This window comes from Sapajus apella, unplaced genomic scaffold, assembly GCF_009761245.1.
Source record: "Sapajus apella isolate SASKATOON/1434 unplaced genomic scaffold, GSC_monkey_1.0 scaffold72, whole genome shotgun sequence".
NCBI lineage: Eukaryota > Metazoa > Chordata > Mammalia > Primates > Cebidae > Sapajus > Sapajus apella.
The window spans coordinates 6,068,770-6,096,117 of NW_022437012.1; the positions used below are offsets into that span (position 1 = coordinate 6,068,770).

The 27,348-nt window shown below is 35.3% G+C and overlaps 1 protein-coding gene across 3 annotated transcripts in view; it reads right to left on the reverse strand.

Annotated features, from left to right (window-relative positions):
• DPP10 (dipeptidyl peptidase like 10) overlaps nt 1-27,348 on the reverse strand; it is a 1,433,428-nt gene that overhangs the window by 535,442 nt on the left and 870,638 nt on the right. For all 3 annotated transcript variants that reach the window (XM_032250727.1, XM_032250726.1, XM_032250725.1), the window contains exon 2: nt 2,012-2,126. In XM_032250727.1, coding sequence (XP_032106618.1) covers nt 2,012-2,126 — 115 coding nt within the window. The remainder of the gene's footprint in view (nt 1-2,011; nt 2,127-27,348) is intronic.

Here is a 27,348-nt window from a genome sequence, read left to right on the forward strand (position 1 = left end):
ACAGGAATATCTCCATCTGGCTAATAGCCATCAATAGAAAGCAGCAAAATCAGCTCATTCATTTTTTATAATGTTAAACTTCTTATGTTTAAGTGTAACACCATACCAGAACTCATAATCCTACAACAATGATTCTTGGCATTGTGCAGCAACTTAGAGCCATCATATTGTTTAATTACATTGAATTACAGATATACAAATGAGGCAGTTGTTAAGAAAAGGTTCCTGAGAGAATGCCGGATAAACCAACTTTTACCAGGGAATTTTTCCTTTTTTTCTTTCCAAATTATCTTTCTCTCCTTCCTCCCTACTGGCTCCCTTTATTTCGTTCTCAATCTCTCCACATGTTAAATAACAACTAACATGCACACAAATGTTCACTGTGGCACTGTTTACAATAGCAAAGACTTGGAACCAACCCAAATGCCCATCGATGATAGACTGGACAGGGAAAATGTGGCACATATGCACCACGGAATACTATGCAGCCATAAAAAACGATGAGTTCGTGTCTTTTGTAGGGACACGGATTAACCTGGAAACCATCATTCTCAGCAAACTGACACAAGAACAGAAAATCAAACACCACATGTTCTCACTCATAGGCGGGTGTTGAACAATGAGAACACATGGACACAGGGAGGGGAGCATCACACACTGGGGTCTGTTGCGGGGACTAGCGGAGGGACAGCGGGGGGCAGGAAGTTGGGGAGGCATAACATGGGGAGAAATGCCTGACATAGGTGATGGGGATGGAGGCAGCAAACCACATTGCCATGTATGTACCTATGTAACAATCTTGCATGTTCTTCACATGTACCCCAAAACCTAAAACACAATAAAATGTATATATATAAAAAACCCCCAAAACAGCTAACAACTGTATTTTTGGCAGTTTATATATTTCAAAGTCAATATTTTTACAAAGATGGTATATTTCACAAAGTGCCCCATTGGAACAATTGATACTGTCATTTATATAATTAGTCACAGAAATTACATGGCTAAATGACTCTGAAAAAGAGTTATTGTTAATTGTATTTTGTACATCAAGAAATAAGTTTAATGTGTTTAAGGGGTTCATAAAATAACAAAGCTAAGACAAAAACTGAAGTGGAAATAAATGACATTCAAAAACAGGCTATAATTTTAAAATATCAGCTGATTTCCAGATTCATGCAACCCTATCCCAGAAATGACTATTATTCATAATACTGTGCCATATGTGGGTGTTCAGTCTTTGAGAAAACAGTTGGGTGGGTGGGTTGCAGCAACATGCCAAATGTATCTGGAAGACAATTGGGGAGTTTAATAGTAATCCCCTTATCTCTGCCTTCCTTATTAGTACCTACTAAAGAGTAATAAATCTCCAGGGTTTTGAAATAGTACCCCCAAAAGAATTAAACACAATAATAATTTCCATATTAGTGTTGAACTCTTTATTCTGAAGAACGCAGTCCAAAAATCATTGCAAGGGCAATTTGCAGAGGTTCTTTAGATCGGGTAGAAAGTTAAAATGTAAAAACTTCAGGGAAAGAAAGGAAAAGAAAGAAAGAAGTATCCAAATGTAGAGGCTTAGATCACTCTCTTTCTATCTGAACTTTTTCTATCAAATCCTCTCTTTCCATTTCCATACAGTTGAGTTATGATCTATATATGGAAACTTCCAGATACCACTCCCTCATCTTCAACCCACAATAAAAGTCAAATGTCTTCTGCATTTATCAAACTAACACATAGTAAGGCTGTAAGTGGCAATGGAGACTAAAAGCTCCTTGGCATTCTCAACTTGTATATTTTACATTTTTAGCTTCCCAAAATATCCTGCATGATATTTGAACTGCAGAATTACTGTGCCATTTGCAAAATGTCTGATTATGCTTTTTTTAATCCAAATTCCAACCAATGCTAATGTGCCCTAAGATACCACATATTGCTACCCTCTTAAGGCATTTGAATGTGAAATTATCATCCACAATACCATCATAAGAGAGGAATAAAGACAGATTACCTGGGGTTAAGAGGATGACTGACATAGTGATGAGTGAGCATACAACTAAAATCACCAGCAGAGCAATAGCAATTCCCTTCCAGTTTCTCTGTGGAGGGCTGTTACTTCCCAGTTCCTACAGAGATAGAAAAAAAAAGTTTCATAATTATACATGCTTCAAGAGAAACGTATTCATAAAGAAATGATTCAGTGCATGGCACAATCACAGTTTGAAAGCTTATTAGAATCCATTTCCTCTTCGGTAGTTCATTTAATTATTCAAAAGTGCATATATTATAAATGGCTATCTTTTGGGGGGCAATCTGATCTCTCTGTGAGATAAACCAGCAGAGTTTTATGCTTGCTGTCCAAAATGTAGATGGTGTGAAAATGAATTGACTATAAACACCAGGACGATAGCCAAAATACTCTGCAAAATAATTATGGAAATAGACTGAGTCCATTTACATTTATTCTTGCTACAATGGAACTACAATAAAGATTTAAATACAAATGTTCTGAAGCACTGTGGACTACTTTCTAACTGGATGGGGGAAAAGATTAGAAATAGGAAAATCATTCAAAACGTCCCTCACTGCAGAGCAGCGCACGTTTGTTAACCAAACAGGTCTTTTTAAACAGATCTCCCACCACTCATAAAAACTAAAGGGGGCAGTAACTAAATTAAATAAGTCCTTCTATATCTGGTTAACAGGTTCTCTCGCTGGGCAATATGCATGATATTGACAAAAGGTATGGTCGATGGGGAAAATAAACTTGTACATCTTTCACAATGCATGTGGTAAAGCTTTCATTCCTCTAATGATCTGTGTTTCTACTCTGTTGACTAGATATGTGTGGGCATCATTCACTGAAGCAAAGCACAGACCACATTGATTTAAAATGAATGTCAGCTTTTCTTTGCCATAAAATTTATAAAACACTGAGCCTCTCATTTTTTTGTTCCTACTCCATTTCCCAACTGGTTTTCATCCTTTCTCAATACAGTCTCTTTATTCAGAAATACCTAAGTGATTTGGTGATACATGAAACAAAACATGAAGGTATCCAGTTTACTACATGTGCACAAATCACCCAAGAAACTAGAGAGCAGCTTCGTTTTAAACAAACGTAAACAGAATAGCAAACATTTAATACATTGTACATGAGTTCCTGTGCTTCACAGATTAAAACATTGAAGCCAGTTTTCATATAGTGATTTTGGTATTGAATTGTGCCATAAACCCGTCAGATTTAAAGAACTAGACTCTAAATAAGCACAAGAAGGAACCATGCATAGGAGACATTTTGTTGTTTGTTGTTTCCCTTCTCAGATAAATCACTCTAAGTTAGTCTTTCATTCTGATAAACCAAATCCAGGAGAGATCAATTTCACTTTTTGTTCAATGACTTGCTCTACACCTCTTTTTCGAATATCCAACACTTCTATTCCTCTTGCACTTTAGGATTCCCATTCATATTTTTCACGTAAATCAAGACAGTGAGTCTCCTAAATTATCAGCTTTAGAGAAGTGATATAAAGACAGCCAATAGTTGTCCTGAGACCATAAACCCTTATCTGGAAGACAATGTTCCTGCAGGTTTCCAGGTGAGATTTTTTTTTGTCAGAATGTGTGTGCTGTGATGATTGGTGATTCTCTATAATAATGCCCTTCTTCAAGGCTACTCAGAAGGTAGAGTGACAGAACTAGTGAGGCTGCTGCTATAAATCAAAGTTTATAAATTGTGAAATACTCATCTCAAGAACTGAGACAGTGAAAAGGGGTCAATAACCAACAGCAAATGGGTATCTGGGCCAAGAACCACAAATACTTTCCGATTTATTAACTCTAAGGGAGGCAAGCAGGTATTATTTCACATTGTAAAAGAAAAGGGGGGGAAATTAATAGCAATGCAGCAATTATAACTGACTTTTCAATTCAGTACGAGAATCAAAGAAAAAATTATACGCTGAAATTTACTGATTATGATCTTGATATACTGTCACTCCAACTCATGACAAACTATTTGAGAAATGACTTTTGACTGTGCTTTTCAGTTTGTGACTATGATAAAATCATGTAATATCTACCAGACATGATCTAACAAAGAGTAATAATAGCTTAGATATTTTATTATGTGTCTGGGAAATATTTTAGGTTTGCAATCTCACATAATCCTGAAAATAATCAGGTAATATTAGTGTCATCTTGACAAATTTGCAGCTAAGAAAATGGGATTAAAAGAGATTAGTAGCATATCCATTTATTGCTAATAAGTGAGACAGCTGGAGTTCTAGTTCATAAAATCTGATTACAAAGATCATATCTAACCATTATGATGCCACTTGTAAAGATAAATATTTCTAGAACAAGTACATTAAAGAATCAATAAATCAAGAAGTTATACAGACCCATGTATAATTGTACATTAATACTTTTCATTTGGAAAGATTCACAGTAATATTCAGAATCCATTAATGCTATCCTGAATTCAGGAATATTTGCAAATAAATGTCTATTTTCCCAATTATGACTGACTAGGAAGTCTACCATTTAAAAAGTGGTAAAATGAATTTGAGTGAGACATATTTTTCTGTTCCTCAAGTGATGCACATAAGAATGTGTGGTTCCTCTGAAATGACTCATCAATGCCCAAGGCATCTACAAGTCCCTGTTTGAGAACTGCTGGCTTAATAACACAATATAATTCTCTCCTTTACATCCACTTTATATTCTATCACCATAGCATTTCTAAAGCATGGTGTTACTTACATTACTTTTATTCTTCAAAGTTCTTTAACATCCTTACACTAGCTAAAGAATCAAACACAGATATGTGAGTCTAGAAAAATAATTTTCTATACCCACGCTCCAGCTCCCCGAGCCAGCACAATCTCCTTTTGAGAAAGAATCCTGTATTTCATGCTGCTCTGATTATCATTTCCTTACATTTGCCTCAGGTGCTTCAACCTTCATATCAACATTCCATTCCTAATTCTGTTCCATCCAGTCCCTTTCATATGCATCCAGTTATAGACACTGTCAGTCATTCAACATCCTGCTCAAATGTCTCTTCTCTTGGGAGTTTCTCTCAGTTATGTAAGCCAGATATGACTTTCCTTTCTCTGGAAAAAAAATGCCTAAAATACACAGTACCAATAAGTTTGAATCCGACTCTGCTACTTGAGAGCTAGGAGACTGCAAACAGACTTCTAAATTATTCTGAGCCTCCGTATTTTTACCTGAACTGGAATAATAATGATAATTATTTTTAAATGTTGGAAGGATTAAAATAAAATAATTCATAAAATCTCTTACCTAAGTACACAATAAAAAAGTTTACACTAAGCAAACTGTTTGGAATGGTCTCCCTCAATACACTTGCACTCTTTCTCATCATTCATAATATCACAAATGAATATCATCATCATCATCATCATCATCATGGTGAATGGTAGTGATGGTGTTGCTTAAAACCATGTATAAAGATCCATCATATCCCTGCTGTTAAAGTTATTAACTCCTTAAGAATCACATCTTAGAAAATTTTATTTTATTTTTTTATTAAAAATCTTTTTCAGAGGATCTTGCTCTGTCACCCAGACTGGAGTGCCCTGGCACAATCATAGCTCACCCCTGGGTTCAAGTGATATTCCTGCCTACGCCTCCTGAGTGGCTAGTACTACAGGCATGTGCCATCACACTCAGTTAATTTTTTTAAATTATTTATTGTAAAGACTAAGTCTTGTATATTGCCCAGGCTGATCTCAAACTCCTGGCCTCAAGCAGTCCTCCTGTGTTAGCCTCCCAAAGTTCTGGGATTATAATCGTGAGTCACTGCACCCAGCCTTAGACAATTTTAGATTCCTTACATCAGTTAAATATCTCTTGTTCTCTTAATAGGTGCTTGTAAAGTAATTGGCCAGTTGATTAAGTGGTGATGATAGTGATTCTAATTGACTTTGTTTTTGATGACTTCCTACCACCCAACATCTGGAAACAATCAATTGTACATGCCAGACCAACAGAACAGGCATGATCCCCTGCAGCAGCCTTAAGCAAGGGACATGTTAGGAGCTTGCAACATCATCATCTGGATGCTTTGGTGGCAGAATAGAGTGCATGTTAGATATGATATCACAAGGAGGGGTCTAGAAACTTAGGGACAAAGATTGAATAATCCATATATGGTGCTACTTTTGTAAATGAGCCCTCCAGTGGATGGATGCATCAGTTGAAATGCTATGTTCAGTGTCAGGTCATATTAAGTACTGTGATTGCCTAGAGACACATTAGTGCTGTAGTCCAAACTAAACTGAGTCTGTAACCTATTTGCATTATATCTACCGCCAACAAATTACTCATCACCCTTCAGGGAACAGTTTAGTTTACAAGACAAGGCTTACCATTATAAAGATAGTTTATCTAAGTCTAAATTCATTTTTTATTTATTTAGATTCAAGGAAAAAAATGCTGGAATCATAAGTAGGAAAAATGCCAGTGTTATACACCATTTTATTTGGGAAAATATAGCCATCAGATTTGCTTTTCTTTGTAAGGAGGTAAAGGATACCAAAATTTGTTTTTTTTTTTTTTAAACAGTATTCTGCTTGTACTGTCCTTTGGAAAACATCAGTGTATTTATCTATCATATGTACTCTGGAGAGAAATATAATCTGTACTAAAACAGTCTAAAAAACATGATATTGAGAGAAAATACAAGGAAAAATCATTGAGATATTGAAATTATGAATCTAAATTGAATGTGGGTGTGCTTTAACAAAACCAGATTTTCTCCAACCACACCTGTCTACTTTCTAAGAAGCTCAGGGAAAGTTCTTTAAAGGTTCTGTAATTCTGTTTGAAAAGATGTACTTAGGTTTCTTAGTTTTAGAGTATTAACATTGTTTACATTGATTATTAGTGTTGTTCTTAATACAATCAAACCAATCACTAAAAAACTTAGTTCTTCACTTTTCTTTTATCCTTTTCCTATATTTAATTGTTTCAATATGTCTTCACATAGAATCTTAAATTTTCTCAAAGAAGTTCAATAAAGTTCCTCAATATTAAAAAAATAAAAGGGCATCCTCTTCCATCAGTTCATGTTCTGTTTAAAAGCTCAAAAGTTTGAATTGTTTTTTATTTTATTTTACTGATTGTATTCACCTTTTCAACTGCAAATAATGTCAAATATGAAAAGGTTAGAAATAGTCCAAAGACAGTTATATTGAATAATCTGAAAATATCCTAAAGGAAATTGGAATACTTTAAAAAGTTTCTATGTTGTCTCATGATATTAGAGAAACAGCATTTTAGAGTTAAAGATACCTGAAATAAACTCCATTTTAATGAAACATGCTCTTACAACACACCTAAGAACCATTAAGCTCTGACGTGAATAGCATTGAGACATAGAAATTCAATTGGAATTTCCTTTAAATAATATCGTTTATCATTTAACAAAATGTACTGTAATGTGTTAAGGTTTGGGATATCACACAAGATGAAGCTGGGAATACAAATTAAAATGGGACCTGTTCACAGTGAGCATAAAGTCTAAGGAAGAATTTTCTAGGCCATAATGTAATACAAGGATAAATAAATAAAGGTAAAAGAATAAATTATAAAATGTTGCTGTGGGAAATAAGAAAATGATTAATTTCCTTATATTGATATAAAACATTCACTTTGCATATTCAATCAACATCCTATTAAAAAGGTGCTGGATATGTTGGGATTACATAACTATATAAGATCTGGAATGGAAAAGGAATCAGAGGAATTTTTTAAAAAGTAAGTCGAGGCCGGGCGTGGTGGCTCATGCCTGTAATCCCAGCACTTTGGGAGGCCAAGGAGGGCAGATCACCTGAGGTCGTGAGCTCGAGACCAGCCTGACCAACATGGAGAAACCCCGTCTAATAAAAATACAAAATTAGCCAGGTGTAGTGGTGTATGCCTGTAATCCCAGCTACTCCGGGGGCTGAGGCAGGAGAATCACTTGAACCCGGGAGGCGGGGGTTGTCGTGAGCTGAGTTGGTGCCACCGCACTCCAGCCTGGGAAATAAGAGCAAAACTCCAACTCAAAAAAAAAAAGAAAGAAAAGAAAAAAAATTAAAAATGTAAGTCAAAAATGTGTATAAAAATACACACATAGGTATTTGGAAATTTCAACAAAGTGCATTTTTTTCCTTCTGGCAAAAATAATTGACAAAATTTACAAGCCATATTAGATTCTTAGATTTTTATAAGCATAAAAGAAACTAAGATAATTTTCAAAGAGTTTCAAAAAGGAGCAGGAAAAATTTAATTTTGTCTCAAAGAAACAAATAACTTTTGTACTATTTTAAATATTTTATAACATATTGAAGAAAGAAAAGAATTCTAAATTTTTATTAAGTTCATATTGTCTGAATAGCATGTTCGAAAAAATACCACAAAAAGAAAAGTTAAACTCAATTTAAAGAAAGAAATGCAGTTATACTAAATAAAACTGTAGTCATTGAATGTAAGAGTTTAGTGTAAAAAAACAATTAAATGTTATGGACTATGGTCCAGCATTAGGAGATCAGTCATGGTTTCCTGAAAAACATCAGTTAAGGATACCAATAAAGAAAATTAATGATAGAGATCATTTCTCATATTTAATTTGCACTTAATACTTATACTGCCCATTTCTTCTTAAAATTGCTCATTGTTCTCATGTCATTCAGGGTTTTCTCATTTATCCTTCTTCTATGATTAGAGGACTCTATTCTAAGTAAAGTAATTATTTTTTAACTGATCACTAGTTACACAGTTTTAAAAATTATGTCTTTATAGGTTGATGCTGTTGACCTACATAAGGCAGTGCTAATTCATACTGAAATCTGAGCTGTAGACCAAAGGCATCAATGTCAGCTGGAAGCATGTTAGAAATGCCAAGCAAGTGTCTTTTGTTGCTCTTCTGTTTTTTTTTTTTTTTTTTTTTTTTTAATTTTAATTTGGGTTTGTTTTTCCTGTTTCTGTTTTTAAGACAAGGTCCTGCTCTGCCACCCAGGCTGAACTGCAATGCAAAATCATGGCTCACTGTAGTCTCAACTTCCTGGGTTCATGTGATCCTCCCACCTCAGCCTCCCAAGGAGGTGGAGCCATAGGCATGTACCACTGTACCTGGCTACCTTTTTTCTATATATTTTGTGTAGAGATGGGGTCTTGCTATTTTGCCTAAGCTTGGGTTTGTTTGTTTACAATTTTTTTTTGAATAAAAGAACTGGCAATATCAGTTGCAATTTGCATTTATCACTCCCTAATAATTACGATTATTGGTGACACACTTGGATATGGTTTGGATTTGTGTCCCTACCCAAATATCATGTTGAATTAGAGAAGGGGCCTAGTGGGAGGTAACTGGATCATGAGGGTAGATTTCCTTGTTGTTGTTCTCATGACAGTGAGTTCTCACAAGATTTGATGGTTTAAAAGTGTGTGGCACCTCCCCCTTTACTCACTCTCTCTCCTACTCTGCCATGGTATCCTGTGTTTGCTTCCCTTTTGCCTTCCACCATGATTGTAAGTTTCCTGAGGCCACCCAGTCGTGCTTCCTGTTAAGCCTGTGGAACTGAGTCAATTAAACTCTTTTCTTCATAAATTATCCAGTGTCAAATAGCTACATATAGGAGTATGAACGCTAACTAATAAATACTCCTAGATGAATTAACAGTTATCTAGAAACAAAATAAGGATGACAGCTATCCTTAGTATATGGTGTAGTGCTAGTTTTAGACTTTTGGTGTCACAATTTAGAAGTCTGAGATAGGACTAAGCGACTGGGATTCTGGACACATTCAGGGTTAAAAACTACAACTAAAGGTATTAGAAAAAACAAAATACAAACAAACAGATTTGATGTCAGAAAGACGGCAGATTAGAAAGCTCCAGGCCCTTATTCCCGCACAAGATCACCAAGTAAACTAGTGACTCACTAAAATAGCTTTTGGGAGCTCTGGTAACAGGCAAATTCACTGCTTTGCAACCAAGTGAATGTCCAATCAAGAAAAAGCCACAGTGAAAAAGGTAGGACATTTCATGGCATTATTGCTTGTGCTTGCCCCACCTCGGAACAGTGAATGGAGTAAAAAGAAGTAGCTCACTCTCTAGTTTTTTCCTCTCAGGAAGGAAGGAGGGCAGTGGAACTTACGTGCAAAATTCGGGCCTGTCTATGGGGTGCCTGAGGGACTGGTTTCTGTCTTGCCTCAATTGGAGATCTTGGATGAAAACGACTCTATAGTTTTAATCTCAGTTTGGAAACCATGGAATACTATAATGGGTAACATATTTTGTGAAAACTGTGAGTATGCTGACATGCGGAAACTGTGGCCAAGATGTTATGGAAACAGTAGTGCAGAGTAACAGCCAAGAGTTCAGGAAGAAGCAGGGGTAAAATCTTAGGTATGATGAAACATTTAAAGGCAATCTTCAAAATAAATAAATAAACAAACAAACAAACAAAAGCAGCCCTGTCTATGGGGCAATTGGGAGAGAACACTACACAGCTGGGCCCAGGAAAGACACATGCCTAGAAAATGCCTGAGAAAAACTTAAACTTTCATGCTGGGCTATTTAGGAGAAGAACACCTTCCTCCACACAGTCTACAATGACTGGAAGAAGTGTCTGATTTTTCAAACATCCAATGTTCAACAAAAGATCACCAGGCACATAAAGAAGCAAGGAAATCTAGTCCATTCCAAGGATCAAAATAAATCTCCAGACACCAATCTTAAAGAAATAAGGTTTCAGATTTACTAGAGAAAGATTTTAAAATAACTGCCTTAAATACACTCTAAGAGCTAAAAAAAAAAAGTAAGGACAAACTAAAGAAAAGTAAGTACAAACTAAAGAAAATCAGAAAAAATGATACATCAGAAAATTGAGAGTATTTAAAACAACATCAAAATTGTAGCTGGAAATTCATATTGTGATACATCTAACAAAATAGTAAAATAGGATTCTCATAAGTAACCAATAGTAATTCCACTTCTGGTTATATACCTAAAGCAATTGCAAGCAGTGATGCAAACAAATTATTTGTACACCTCTGTTTACAGAAGCATTATTCACAATAGCCAAAAAGTGGAAACAACTCAGATGACCATTGATAAATGAAGAGAAAAACAAAATGTGGTATGTATGCCTTGTATGTAGATATGAGTATCATTTAGCTTTGAAAATGAAGAAAATCCTGACAGTTGCTACAACATAGATGAACTTTAAAAACACTGTGCTAAAGGGAATAAAGCCAGTCACAAACAGACAAATACTATATTATTCCACTTAAACAAAGTGCCTTAACTAGTCAAATACTTAGAGACAAAAGCCAGAATCGTAGTTGTTAGGGACTGAAGACAGGAAAAATATGGGAAGTTATCTTTTTAATGGTTACACAGTTTCAGTTTGATAAGATGAAAAATGTTCTAGTGACAGTTGGTGGTGATGGGTGCACAGCATCGCGAAGATACTTAACGTCAATAAACTGTACACTTAACAATATACATAACAAAATTTGCCATTCTATGTATATTTTACTACAATAAAAGCATTCACAGTTCAAAACAATATTAAATGTCTTTAGAAAGTAGTATTGTCCAAAGAAAGAAAACCACAAAATATTATTAGAGAATTTATAAGATCACTTGAAGGATATATAGAATCTTCAAATACCTGTTAAGTAAAATTCAGTTTGGTAAAGAATTCCATTCTTCTTAATCTACAAATTTAAAGGAATTCCAGTGAAAATCCAAATAAAATCATTTTTTCCTCAATTGATAAAGTAATTTTAAAGTTTAGATGGAAAGATGTTGCATGCTCAGAAACACATTAGTTATATTTTATAGATGGAATTTACATATACCTTATATATATCTATGTAATTTATATAGACAGAATTAGTTTTATTTGAACCTCTATTTTCCCATAAGACTTTCATTCTGCAAAGAAGGACAATTAGGGTTGTGCAAAGCATTCCAGTGAGATACAGCACGATTTCCATGGAGCCAAGTCAGACAGTCAGTTCTTCCATCATCTTACAATATTTCTTATCAGCATTCCAATCCATTCACTGCTCTAGCCTCCCAGGAGAACCATTTCTTGGCTCCTGTGACACCATACTTTCCTGTTTGTTATTTGCTAGCCACTTTTCCAATTTCTCAAAACTGTGGAGTTGCCCAGACCTTGGTGCTGGTCCACATCTTTTCTTGACATGAACAGAATTTCTAGTGATATCATTCAATACCACTTTTTATACTATCCATATTTTCTATCAACCTTATATGTTAATGTTGGAAACAAAATACATGGACAGGATATTTTTAAAAAGAGCAGTAGAAATTGAAATTGATCTCTAAATAGACAGAAAGCTAAGGATCTTTCTACAGCTACATTATTCAGACAGACAATCTTCTCCCTATATATGTAAAATATCTTCTATACATATCAAAGTTAATTGCTATTTAGAGTGCCTACTGCCTTAAAATTGCCCATGAGATTCATGTCATTCAGTTTCCTACTTTTATTTTTTCCTGTTTCTCTCATGAGAGGACTCCATGCTAGGAAGAGTACATGTTTTGATCAATCCTTCATATTTTTCAAAATTGGGCTTCCTTAGTAGGTTGCTTCTGTCTACCTATTTAGATAGTGCCTCAGCTCAGTGCAGTACATGGACCAACAGGGTAAGCATCAACCGAAAGATTGTTGAAAATAAAAATTATTCAACCACGTCACAGACCTTCTGAATCTCCAGAGCCAGGGAAGACCTGACGGCCACAATTAACAGGCCCTCCAGGAGGATCTACTATGTGCTGAAGCCTGGGAAACATTCCCCAAGGTCAGTGCTACTCAAAATATGGTCAGCTTCACCCTTGAGTTCATATAATTGCAAATAATTCACCCCCAGCTCAGACCTAGTGAGTTCTTGGGAAAGGACTAAGCAATCTTTTTTGTAATAAGCTCTCCAGATGATTCCTGTGCACGCTCAAATTGGAAAACCTCTACCGTAGAGATTAAGTCCTGGAGTGACGCAGTGCTGAAAGTGCTAAAATGAACAACAATCTTACACTAAGAGGAATTTGGTAGATTCATTATGAGTTATTATGAGTTAGAGGCTTTTGAATCAGTACACTTGCATTTTAATATCTAATTATCCATATACCAGCTCTGTTACATACATGATTGACCTAATCTATTTAAGCATAATTATAAGCCTAACTACTTAGGCCTAACACACAAGATCAGGTTTATGAATTTTCCTCCATATGTGTTATTTTCCAAAATTTGTTTAAATCTAAACTGAATTCCACCTGATCGGAGACTCTTTCACACTAATATTTGTATCCATAACACCTAGTACAGCACATAGTAACTATTCACAAATTATTTGGACTGAAGCACTAAGCTCAGCTTTATTCCTTAAGGGTTAGGAATGGGGTCTTTAATCTTGAGGGATGCATTTCAGCCTTGTGAGGACTGGGGGATAACTAGCTATCTGCACCTGAAATACACAGAGAAAAGACATCCTAGGAGTGCAGTTGTTTACCCACCTTGGAAGCTATATATTGTGGTTGAAAGAGAACTAAAAAAATGTCAGTGATCTACAAACTGGAACAATAGTCCCAAATTTCTGGGATTGATAAGCCTCTATAGATTACTAACAAGCCAGAAAATCATCTTTAAGCTTGATTTCAATACATGAGCAGGCTGCAAATATCATCTGCAACATTCTGCCTATAACTAAAGCTCTGCCTAAAGTTCTAGGAAGAACATAGCAGAAAGATCATATTTGCAGTCCAATCATCTAGAAGTAGTTTCTAGTAAATAGGCTAGATAGACTCTTGCCCACAAGGAGAGCAGGGAACATAGTTATCTCTCATTGCATTTGCAATGCCAAGCAAAGTTATTGGTGCACTGGGCATCCATTTATATTTATTAAACAGATAAATGTAACAAACCCAGAAACAATTTTTGGTTTAGTATAATATTTATTCTTTGTCATCTTTAAGGTAGAATGTCAAATATTAATTCTCAATAGGCTTTTACATTTCATTTTATATCAAAGTGTGATATTAAAGTCTCTTGACAACAGATTATCCATACCTAATGTGGAATATCCATTGTAGAGAGACAGAAACTAGTAAACTTAGCAGCTTGGTCTGCCCACCTGGGCTGCCCATTAATAATTACTTGTATGATTTAAGATAAGGCTTTCATCTTCCTAGGCATAAAACAGGAACAGCAGTATGTGTCCAGCTTATGCCATGAGGCATTATTTGATGCAGACAGCATGTCACAAAACCCAGCTCCACTCTTCTACCTCCTAGGTATAACACAGGCTCATTTCACTCACATACAAAATAGAGGTGATACTTGCATACAATTTTTATGAGCTTTTCAAGAAATAATGCAAGTGAAACTAATTATAAACTATTTCATCTATATCAATTTAAGTTTTATAACTATATCTCACAAATTTGAAGAAAAAAAAAACTATGCATAATTGTTCTTGAGGATTACCTATTACTGAGTAATGTAAAGCAGCTCCTCTGAGACAGCCAGCTTTAGGATATCTGTAAACTCCTAATGAACATGCACACTTTTAAAGCCTAAGTATACTGTCAGCCTATTGCTAATGGAAGGAAGAAGAAATGTATGAAAGAAGAAGAAGAAAAGTAGATAAGGAAGGAAGAACTCTAGATGAAGTTATTGTCCCAAAATAAATGACGATCTATTTGAGAAGATGAATAATTTATTAAACATTAGAAAAACAAAGAGAAAACTATACTTTTAGAAATACTCGGCACTGTGGTCAAGAAGCTAAATGTGAGAGGATTCAGGGAAAAGAGGTGCCTGATGATGTATGCCAGAAACGCTAAAGATCAAATCTAACCTGGCTATTTCTCAGTTCAGTAAGATCCAGGTCAGAAAGAGCTTAGATCTGAAAGGCAGAAGAAAGTCATCCCAGGCTGAGGAAACCCCCATTCCCCTGCTCTCTCTTCAAGATGAACAAGGTGTGTTTAATGTACTTCCTTTTCTAGCAGTTAGTTAAAGGTTGTAATTGCCCAGGAGTCAGGTAAGATGCCAAACATAGGTTAAGAAAATAGTAAAGCCATTGGCGAAATACGACTGCTTGAAAAGAACAAGTGGCTCTGTAGCTTCAAGCTAAGTTCAAAGCCGGCATTATTAATTTGCTCTTCATAACGCCACTGACCTTTAGATGCTGCTGAGCGTCTGGGGAAAATTTGGCAATTCACCCCATCTCCCTGTCTTAACTAACTGCATTTCCTTCACCACCCCCAGTACCTCCCAAGCCAGAAACCTTCCCAGAAAGACAGCACTGGGTCTGATTTGGAGTTTTCTCTCTGCCTCCAGAGCAAGTACATTTTTTCTAAGGCTCACCAGAGGAAGAGCTGGGGGCTAAGAAGATGCACGCTCTTTCAGTAGATAAATCTTTCACTTTCTTAGGCATCAAAACTAATACTGAAATAGAAACAAACACAGTTGCTCTAGCTCAAAACCTTATTTTTCTACACATTTATTTATTATCATTTAACTCTAACGAAATCAAATCTAATAAACTTCTTTGAAAATTAAGAATTCATTTCATTGTAAAAATTTTTATTATGCCTTGAAAATAGAAGGTAGAGTCACGCTTTAAGTTTAAAGATTGTGCAGGAGAAAATTTTTCTAATACCTTCTTTACATACAGAAATCTAATATCATAAAGAGGCAGCTACAGCTAAGACATCAATTTTACAACTTTTTCTCCAAAAGAAAAAAAAGCAGAAATTAATGAAATGAGGCAGAACAGGAATTAAATGTGCTTTTAATTATTTTTATTGCTTTTGCCATTAAAAATGTTAATAAGTACCATATAGGCATTTAAAGAGGAAAGAAATAACACATTATATTTCCACTGCAGTAATCAATATTCCTATGCTGCCTTTAATTAGAAATGTTAAGTATATATGTGTGTTTTACCTTCTCTCCTGCTCTGTGATGGTTATTAGTCATTTCTAACACATATATACTTTATAGAGTCACTATACAATTAAGAAAAAAAGAAGTTAAGCAAGATTTGGACCTTTGTTTTATATCTGCAGAAAAGTAATATTCTGGCTATTTTTCAGAAATCCCATGGACCAGGAATAATTAAATAAACTCAAGGTAAGTTACACTTTATCTGTGCAAGTATGCATTGCACATCATTTGTGCTCTGCTTAAAGGAAGACTTTTCTGGCTGAAATTTTTGTGTGGGTGAGTAAGGCAATTACTTGTCTCAAAGCCAGTCAGTGTTTCCATTCATCTGCTAAAGAGAGCCTTTTTTTTTTCCTGCTATCCTTTGTGAATAGAGTAGCCAGTATCTGCAGCAGTCCCCAGAATGTCCTGTCAGTACTGCTAGTTAAAAATAAGCCATCCCTCATACACTTTCAAAAGACGTTCCCTCTAAAAGTTCATTTTGAATGGAGTATTCGATTATGGGTAATTTAAATCTAAATTAAGAGTTTTCTTTTGTTTTGCTTTTTAAAAATATTTTCATTCTCCAAGAGAACTGGAAAAAATCCTACCAACCTGTGTCTGTGTGGGGAGGAGGGGCTGAGGAGGGACAGCCCATCTGCCAGGAAGAGATAACCAACTTCATGCCTCTTTCTCCTGTAAAATCATTGCCACTTTGGCTGCATGAGAAACATTGATTCATTTTTGTGGTGATATTTATTAGCATCATAAAAGCATTCTGAGAATTTGGTCAGGTTTAATAGTTGTCTCGAACCAACTATAGGCTTCTCCTTCCTAAACTATATAGATGTAAGGATTCCATATTGATAGTCACAATTGATAAGGTTAACAACACAGTCCTAGTCATTTTTCATTTTGTTCTAGTTTTCAAAAGAGATTTTTGAAGGTAAATTTAAAAACTGTTTTTCAAAGAAGAAAAGTCATAAATACCGTTTTGGAAGTCCCCTTTCCCCCAAAACACACACACCAAAAAAAAAAAAAAAAAAACAGAGATAGTACAAAACAATAACAATCAACAAAAAAGACAGAGTACAAAATAACAGTCCTTCTAGATATAAATGTACAAAAGCTGATCCCAAAACTCCAAATTTACCTACTTGTGTATGTGAGCTGAATCTCATTTATTCTGCTCAGTGTATCCACAGTGCTGACTAAGCCTGATGTGTAGTAGGATTTCAATACACATTTGATACATACATTCATTAATCTATAAAAGGAGAAGCATATTTTCCTCCAAGGTCAACCTACTAGTTAATGCAAGCCCACCCATACTGTGACTGCCTTTTGAACTTCTTAGAATGATTCAATGATGATCCCAAGTAATCCCTCCCTAGTCTGCTCATGGATTTTGCCTTACCCCTATGATAGCACTTAATCAAACTACATCTGTTTGTCTAGTTTCAAGTGTCTCTTTCATGAAACTACATCTTTAATCAATAAATATTCATTGAATCAGGTAGGAATGATGGGCAAAGTATATACACTAACAGACTGAGTGGGTACCTTTATAAGAAAGATACTTCTTTTGTTGGTTTTCATGTTAGAAAATTGCTCATTATTTATCTCTTTCTTTTGACTTGTCTGTAAGGAAGACAAACAGTATCAAAAACAAAGTGCCCCCTTTTTTTTAATTTAATTTTATTTTTTTTGAGACGGAGTTTTGCTCTGTCACCCAGGCTGGATTGCGGTGGAGGGGCATGATCTGGACTTACTGCAACCTCTGCCTCCTGCCTCCTGGATTCAAGTGATTCCCCTGCCTCAGCCTCCCGAGTAGCTGGAACTACAAGACATGCCCCCACACCCAGCCAATTTTTTGTATTTTTTTTTTTTTTGCTAGAGTCAGGGTTTCAACATGTTAGCCAAGATGGTATCCATTTCCTGACCTCATGATCCCCCTTCCTCGGCCTCCAGAAGCAGTGGGAGTACAGGCGTGAGCCACCAGCGCCCGGCCACAAAGTGCTTCATTATATTCATTATAGTCGCAGTTTGCTCATTCAACAAGAGCAGAGATTTACTGACTTCCATACTGATTCAGGTTGCACTGATCAAGTATGAACTTTTACAAGATCACTCAGGGTTTATGACTCTAACATAACTTTCCTTTGTGTCTTTCTCCATCATTCTCTCCCATTTTTAAAAATCATTTTGTAATGCCCATATGCCTGTCTTTCCACTTACAGGATACATTACTGTAATGATGCTATATGTTACTAAATCACACAGTTTCTGAACAACTAATTTCTTGTCTTTATTCTTTCCTTACCAGAAGCTCACCTATAATATATGATGGTACAATCGTGAATAAAAGAAAGCACTGTCTTCTCAGAGTTGAATCACAAGAAACAGAACTGTTCCCAGACTACAGAGGAAGGCACTGCCTATGTCATGATTACCTAAATGCATCTGTAGAAGCTGTGCAACAATTGGGAGAAGGTGTTAACACCATCATTGCCCTCCCAGCTCCTGCCCACTCTGACTGCCATAATACATGAGTCTCTATGAAGAAATGAATGGCTAAGAAACATTAGGTTCATACTGCCAAATACCTTAAACATAAAACTGATTTTTTCTTTTCTGATCTTACGTTCGCTCAGCAACTTCTGGATGTTCATTTAGCTTTTGTGAAACACCTGCCAACAGGGACAGAAGGGCCTGACCCAAGTGACCTGCATCCTGCCAGCTGCAAGGCCATTTTTCTTTTCTTTATCAATTTATCCTTTGGCACTGTGGCTTACTTGCTAGTCTTTGTGCCCTTGGTTAATGTGAATCTGTACCCTAGAGATGGAACCTTTTAATGTGCTTATAAACATCAAAGTTTCTGTGCCCCAAACCTGAGTGCCAGGGCTCGTACCTTGGTGAATCCATCACAATAAATGAAATGTTATGAGAAATGTGGACAGCCAGCCAGTTGGCTTCACTGACTGATAGCCTGACCTTGGCGTTCACCTGTCTGTCTTTCAAAGTGTCACAACAGAAACATTTCAAGGATTCAGTCACCAGCTTCAGTAGGGTCTTTAGCAATAACACATCCTAATACACCATGGGACAATGCTCAGATCCTCAGTATAAATTAAGTGTTTCAATTTGATAGCCATGTGCTTAGTGGTTACAGGAAATTATTTATGGTAAACCAATAGCATCATCAATAACAACAAATAATAATAGGCTGTACTTGTGATGCACTGAGGTTATGCTCCCCAGATTTAAACGCATACCACGTTAGAGAAAACAGCAGCATGGCAAGGATTTGGTAAGCAGCAGAATAAATTCCAAGTCTGTTCAAAGATAATCTATTTTACCTAAACATTTGACGTGTGGAAGTATTCTAGCTATTGAATAAGTTAAAATACGGTGTTTTAAAGTAAGCATTGGTTCAGTATGGAGAAGTAAGAAAAGGTTATGCGGCCTGTTTTGAAGTCAAAAATTTAGATCCCAAGAATGTTTCAAAAGTAGTTTTTCTTGAGTTTCTAGGCTTCTCTGGTACTATTTAGCAGGAAAGTTTAAATAACTCTGTTCTAAATTAAAATCAAAAGAGTTTAGACTATGCATTATAAATAAAAATGATTGGGAGAAAACATAACTGGTTTTCTATGTAGTTACTTAGCTTTATAAATATATGAAGTCTGCTATAAGGATGGTACTGAAGGGATTCATTCCTATGGAGATGAAGCTTAGCTGAAAAAAGCCTTAAATAGCACTAATAAAAATTAGACTAGTCATTCCTGGACATAATGAAAGACTGGATACATATATAGCATTATCTAAATGGAATAATTTTTTTTCAGAAATATTGTAAAACAAGATGTGATACTGCCTGTATTAGATATTTTAAGAAAGTTCTATTATAAAACAAATGTTTGACCTGAATGATTACTTAAAATACTTTCCAGTTCTGGGTTTCTCTGATTATGTAAAGTTATAGGAAAGGCAATCAATTTTCCTAGGTTTAAGCTTGGGAAAACATAGTCTAAATCATGTAATAGATTTTTAGGGAGTACATGGTGGCACAGTGCTACAGATCTATGACATCCAGTAGCCACATGAGCCTTAGTATTGATGAATGTGTTCAAATATAATGAGCCTACAATGAGGATCTGGTCAGTGACCATTTCGTTGTCATAAAAGATCAGTTCTGAAGTGCTCATGGATATGTAACTCCCAAAAGTTTCCCAGTGGTAGTTATTTCATTCTTAGTGATAAATGGGCTTAGGCATCACAGCATCCATCATTCAAATAAAGGTAGTGGAGAAAAAAATTTGTGAATAAATTAAAATTGATACACTGGCCATATAAATTGTTTTTGAAGACAAGTATTGTGATATCAGTATCTAGCAGAACTGTGCTTCATTCAATATTTAAAGACAAAAAACAAAACACACCATTAATTTACCAGCTATTGGAAATTTGTGGTGGGGAAAATTCAATATGTTATGTTGGTTAGTAAAGCTTAAAGTTAGAATTTTTGTGTCTTCAAATTTAATAACATTCTATTAATGACCTTGAGTATTTAGTCTGAGAAATAGGGAAGAAATGATATGTAAGAAAGAAGCAGAGATGTGATGCCATGGCTCACACCAGTAATCTGAGCACATTGGGAAGTCGAGGCAGGAGGATTGCTTGAGCACAGGAGTTGAAGATGAGCCTAGGAAACAAAGGGAGACTTCCGTCTCTACAAAAAATAAAAAAATAGCAAGGCATGGCAGCACATACCTGTAATCCCAGCTACCCTGGTGGTTTAGATGGAAGGATCTCTTGAACCAGGAGGTCGAGGCTGTAGTGGGATGTGATCACACCATTGCACTCCAGCCTGGGCAACAGAGCAAGACCCTGCCTCAAACAAATAATAAACTGAGGGACAAAGCCTGATTCCTGTGGTCCCAGGACAAGCTCTAGCCCACTCATTATGCGGAAGAGACTGTCAAAATGATTTGCCTTATCTCTATCTGTTTAAGATAAGACAGAAACATTCTTTGTTGGCCAAAAAGAAGAATGTCCTTTACAAGCAATGCTAGAGTGTTAGAGAACTCAGAAACAATCTTGTTGGAAGTGCATGATTATTGATGCACCATTATTTACAGGAAAAATTAAATGTTTTCCTTTCAAATATGTAGTGTGTCACCTTCGAGAGGTGCTAACTAATCCCATGTCAGTAATATTTTAGGATTAAGACAATCATCTCCACTTAAAATTTATTTTCAACTTGGTTCTCATCCCTGTCTTAGTTTAAATCCTAAATACATACTTCAATCTGTAGTCTCAAATGATTCAGCAATATTGTAGCCAATCCTTACCTTAAGGCATGGTTTGCCCAGAAGCAGGAAATATAAATATGAAATATTGCTACTGCGTATCTGACTTGCAGTAGATCGGTATCATGTGACTCAAGGAAATTTTCAGCCAAGGATTTTTATACTATAATTCCTTTTGTATCCAAAGTATATAAAAATTGAATACTCTTGTAAAATAAATGGTTTATCCAATCCAGGATTATGACAAGGTCAGAAGAACATTAGCAACTTTACAAGGGTGACACTGTTTCTATAATTCATGAATCAAAAAAAAAATGCTTTTAAATGATAATTTCATTTTCAGCTAGTATTACCTGAATAGGCATTAAGAATTTTCTCACTTAGTCTCAGGTAGTTTTCCTTTTTTAAAGAACATTTCATTATGAGAATTTTCAAATATAGAGAAAAATTAAGAGAAGCGCACAGTGAACAGCCATGTTCCTAGAGTCTAGAATTAATATTTTGTTATATTTGCTTAATCACATCCACCTACCTATTTATCCACATATGTATACCTCTATCATCCATTAATCCACTCTTTAATCTACACATCAATTAATCCATCTTAATTTTGGACACATTTCAAGGTACCTTGAACATTGCAAGGTAACCTCAGTACACTTTACTCCTAAACACCAAGAGACATAACATTTACAAGATATTACTCTTTGTTATTATTTAAAAATATAATTTATACATCACTTGGCCACTTTTTAATAAAATTTCTCTTGTTTATTTATTTAAATTCCTTATAGATTCTAGATAGTAGTTCCCTGTTAGATGCATAGTTTGCAAATATTTTCTCCCATTCTGTAGGTTGTCTGTTTACTCTTTTGATTATTTATTTTGCTGGGCAGAAGTTTTTTGGTTAATTAGGTCCCATTTACTTATTTTTATGTTTGTTGCATTTGCTTTTGAGGTCTTATTTATAAATTCTTTGCCTAGGGCAATGTCCAGAAGAGTTTCTCCTAGGTTTTATTCTAGAATTTGTATGGTTTCAGGTCTTACATTTAAGTCTTTAATCCATCTTGGGTTAATGTTTGTGTATGGTGAGAGATAGGGATCTAGTTTTGTTCTTTTACTTGTGGCTAATCAATTTTCCCAGAACCATGTACTGAATAGGGCATCCTTTCCCCAGTGGATATTTTTGTCTGCTTTGCTGAAAATAAATTGGTTGTAAGCAGTTGGCTTTATTTCTGGGTTCTCTATTCTGCTTCATTGGTCTGTGTGTCTACTTTTATACCAGTACTATGCTGTTTTGGTTACTATAGCCTGGTAATACAGTTTGAAACTGGGTAACGTGATGCCACCAGCTATGTTCTTTTTGCTTGGAATTGCTTTGTCTATTTAGGCTCTTCCTTTCTTTTCTTTTTTCTTTTTTTTTTTTTTTTTTTTTTTTTTTTTTTTTTTTTTTTTTAATGAATTTTAGGCTTATTTTTTCTAATTCTATGAAAAATGGCATTGGCATTTTGATAAAAATTACATTGAATCTATAGATTGCTTTGGACAGTATGGCTATATTCAGAATATTGATTCTTCCAAAGCATGAGCAGGGGTTGCTTTTGCAGTTGTTTGTGTTGTCTATGTTTGCCCATTTGTTGGTGTTGTCTTTCATCAGTGTTTTGTAGTTTCCTTGTAGAGATCATTCACCTCCTTAGTTAGGTATATTTCTAGACATTTTAAATTTTTTTCTAGTTATTATAAAAGGAGCTGAGTTCTTGATTTTATTCTCAGTTTTGGTCATTTTTTCATAGTAGTGGTACTGATTTCTTCACATAGATTTTGTAACCTGAGCCTTTACTGAATTCATTTATCAAATCTGGGAGTGTTTTGGAGGAATCTTTAGGATTTTCTGGGTATAAGACTGTATCACTGGCAAACAGAGATAGTTTAACTTCCTCTTTTCCAATATAGATGCCCTTTATTTCTTTCTCTTGCATGATTGCTCTGGCTCGGACTTCCAGTACTGTATTGAATAGTACGGAAGGATAGCATCCTTGTCCTAGTCCAGCTCTTAGGAGAAATGCTTTCAACTTTTCCCCATTCAGTATGATGTTGGCTGTGCCTTTGTCATATATGGTTTTTATTATTTTGAGATATGTTTCCTCTACACCTAGTTGGTTGAGTAATTATTTGTTTGTTTGTTTGTTTTCTTTCCTTGTTTGCTTTTTGTTTTGAGGCAGAATCCTGCTTTGTCACTCAGGCTGGAGTGCAGTGGCATGATCTCAGCTTAAAGCAACCTCATTACCTGGGTTCAAGCAATTCTCCTACCTCAGCCTCTGGAGTAGCTGGTATTACACGTGTCCACCACCAGGTCTGGCTAATTTTTGTATTTTTTTTAATAGAAATGAGATTTCACCATGTTGGCCAGGCTTCTCTTGAACTCCTGACCTTAAGAGATCCACCCTCCTTAGCCTCCCAAAGTGATGGGATTACAGACGTGAGCCACCAGGCTCAACCAGGTTGAGGGTTTTTATCATAAAGAGATGTTGGATTTATTGAATGCTTTTTCTGAGTCTATTGAGATAATCATATGAACAGCAATTTCTCAAAAGACATTATACAAATGGACAAGAAACACGAAAAAAAGGCTCAACATCACTAATCATCAGTGAAATGCAAATTAAAACCATAATGAGATACCACCTTACCCCATCCAGAATGACCATTATAAAAAAGAAAACAGTGTATGTTGGTGCATATGTGGTAAAAAGGGAACACTTACCTACTGCTGGTGGTAATGTGAGTTATTGAAGCCTCTGTGGAAAACAGTATGGAGATTTCTTAAAGAACAAAAAGTAGACCTAACATTTGATCCAGCAATCTCACTACTGGGTATCTACCCAAAGGAAAAATAGTCATTATACCAAAAAGATACAGTAAAAGGGTACAGTAAAAGACAAAACTTGACCAGTATACACATGTGTGTTTGTGATAAACATACACTTGCATGTGTATATTTATCACAGACGTATTCACAATTGCAAAGATATGAAACCAAACCAAGTGCCTATCAATAGTTAAGTGGATAAATAGAATGGAAATACCATTTCCTTAGCATTCCATGGAAAGAAATAATCTATGATTTCTTTCATCAGTGTTTTTTAGTTATCCTTGTAGAGATTCTTCGCCTCTTTGGTCAAGTATGTTCCTAGGTATTTTAGTTTATTTTTGTAGCTATTGTGAAAGAGATTGAATTCTGTATTTGATTCTCATCTTGGTTATTGTTGATGTACAGCAGTGCTACGGATTTGTGTACTGACACATTAGTCCACGGAAACACTGTGGAAAACTACTCAGCCATAAAAATGAGTGAAATGATATCTTTTGCAGCAACTTGAATGGAATGGGAGGTCATTATCCTAAGTGAAGTAATTCAGGAATGGAAAACCAAATACTGCACATTCTCACTTACAAGTGGGAGTTAAGCTATGGGTACACAAAGGCATACAGAGTAGTATAATTGACATTGGAGACTCAGAGGAGGGAAGATTGGGAGGGAAGTGAGGGATGAAAAAATACCTATCGAATACAACATACACTATTTGTGTGATGGGTACAGTAAAAGCCAAAAGTTGAACGATATACAGTCATCCATGTAACTCAATACCGCTTGTACCCTTCAAGCTATTAAAATTTTTTAAAAAATTTATTTAAAAATAAACTAAAATTGACAGAGTAAAATGTATACATCTCAAATGACTTGACTATTATTTTTGACTTGCCTCAATATTTGTCTCTTTCAAATTTCAGCAAAAGTCTCCACTGCTCCCCTAAATTTTAGTACACTGGAATTGATTCTCCATTGTTCTCTTTATCATTTCCTTAATAATCTCATGAATTTTGACTCTACAATAATACATTTTCTGCCTTTCCATAGTGAAGAAATCCAATTATTAAGCTCTTATCAATTATTCTAGATCATAAGTGTACATCTTTCGAATATTTCGGTACACTCTTGAATATTTAGCTAGCTTTCCCAGAGAGGTCTTTGTACCTTGAATCAGGAAACTTAAATATTATAGGCTGCCATGACACAGCCGTTTTGTAGGATATCAGTGTCATGTGACAAGGACATTTCTTTTCAAGGATTTATATATTATAATTATTTTGCTATCTAAAGCACATCAAAATTACCCACTTTCTCAGTGATCATTTCATTTTTTAATGAGTAGTCAAAACAACAGTGGAAGGATTCAAACTAATGAGCAATTTCCATAAGGAAGGATATAATAATAAAATTTTCTTCCTTCTCTGTCATCTCACCACTGCAACTTCTAATCCACACCCCTACCTCCCTCCTTGACACCACCCCACAGTCTCATTCTCAAACACTATCCCAGTTGCCATTGGTAAGAATGCCTCAATACTGGTTCAATTATCAGCTTTCTGCATATATACTTTTTAAACTCTGCAGGCTACCTGACACAGGAAGATAAATCATATTTTAAAATTCCGAAGTCAAAAAAGATGGGGCTTTACATGTATATCTTAAAAAGAAGCTTAGTTAAATGCTTTTAAATCTTCATTTACAAATAACATCAGTTTTTCTTAGGATTCTAGCAAGAATTAAATCCGGTTTCTTTTATTTTGAAGCCAAAATATTAGCACAAAAACTCCATCAGCCAAAATATCTCCAAATGTTATTAAAAACCATTGCTGTGAAAACTTTAATGATGTTTGCATACCAGTATTAGGATGCATAATAACTCCTTCTCAGAGTATTTTATTATAAAAATAAAACACTGAGTCAGTTTCCTCCTGCAGTAATGAAAAAGAGTAAATACAAATAAATAAAGTAGAGCAAAGATCATGATTTAAAACTGAATACTTTATTTATTAGAGCTAATGCAAAAGCTTCCCTACGTAATATATAGAAACCTAACTACAGCATGCATAAAAATTAACATAAATATGTTATCCTGTGGGGGAGAAGAAGCACTGGAGAAACAACAGATAGAGAAAATGCTTCATTAACTACAATGTATCATTACTTTATTCCCACTAATACCTTAATCACAAACTGCAAATGTGACTATAGGGCAAAAGAAGCAGCTCTAATGTAATTAAACTTGGAAACCACAACCCAATTGTTCTTGGGTTTTATTTGCAGCAATCGTAGCCCTAGGTACAAGAATCTGAGACAACAGAGAGCAAGGCCTTCTCTTTTTCCATTCTTAGCCAAAAAAGAAAGCCAGAAAGGAGGACTCAACAATTTAACAATGTTCTTTGCTTGCTGAGATCAATCGATCTTTAATCCACCAAGTGTGGTACTGCTTACATGCTTGAAATGAAAAGCATTTTATCTAACAATGGGATGCCTTTTCTCTCATTGGAGTTCTATGCAGAAAGGTCAATGGTATAACTTGCACACATTCCAAGATGTTAATATACACTGAAAAGAATTTTTAAAATAAATCAACACGTAGAGATAATGATCCACCCTGGTATACTCTGTCTTTTCCTCCCTATTGTATGTTCATTACTACTGGCCTTTGGTTATGTGGCGAGCTACACAACACCTTCCAATGTTATAGACAATGCATTTTAAGCTGATGAAATAGCAAGTGGTAATTCTCTACTTTAAAGACAACCAAGCACAATAAAAGCTAACTAGGTGATGTGAGAAAGAGAGAGAGTAGCAATTCAGGGCATGTATATCACTGTAGAAAGACATAGGTCCTGGGCCTGCTCTATTTTCACCTTAATTTATCACTAAATTCCTGAAGTCTTAGCTTTCTCATTCACAGAATTCCTAAGAATACCAACTTGAGGGTGGTGTGGGGTCTAAAACATATAATGAGCTTTAAGCCCTTAACGTGAAGCTGGACATTATATGAACGTGCAGTGAATGCTAATTAGCTATTATGACAATTAGCTACATACCCATATCTCAGATGTTAAAACACAGTGGGTAAGAAACAGCACTAAGAAGCTGAGAATTTGATATGATTACAGAAATAATTGCAATTTTGAAGAATGATAAGTTCTAAGGAAAGGAAGAACAGAGGGGAATAAACCAGA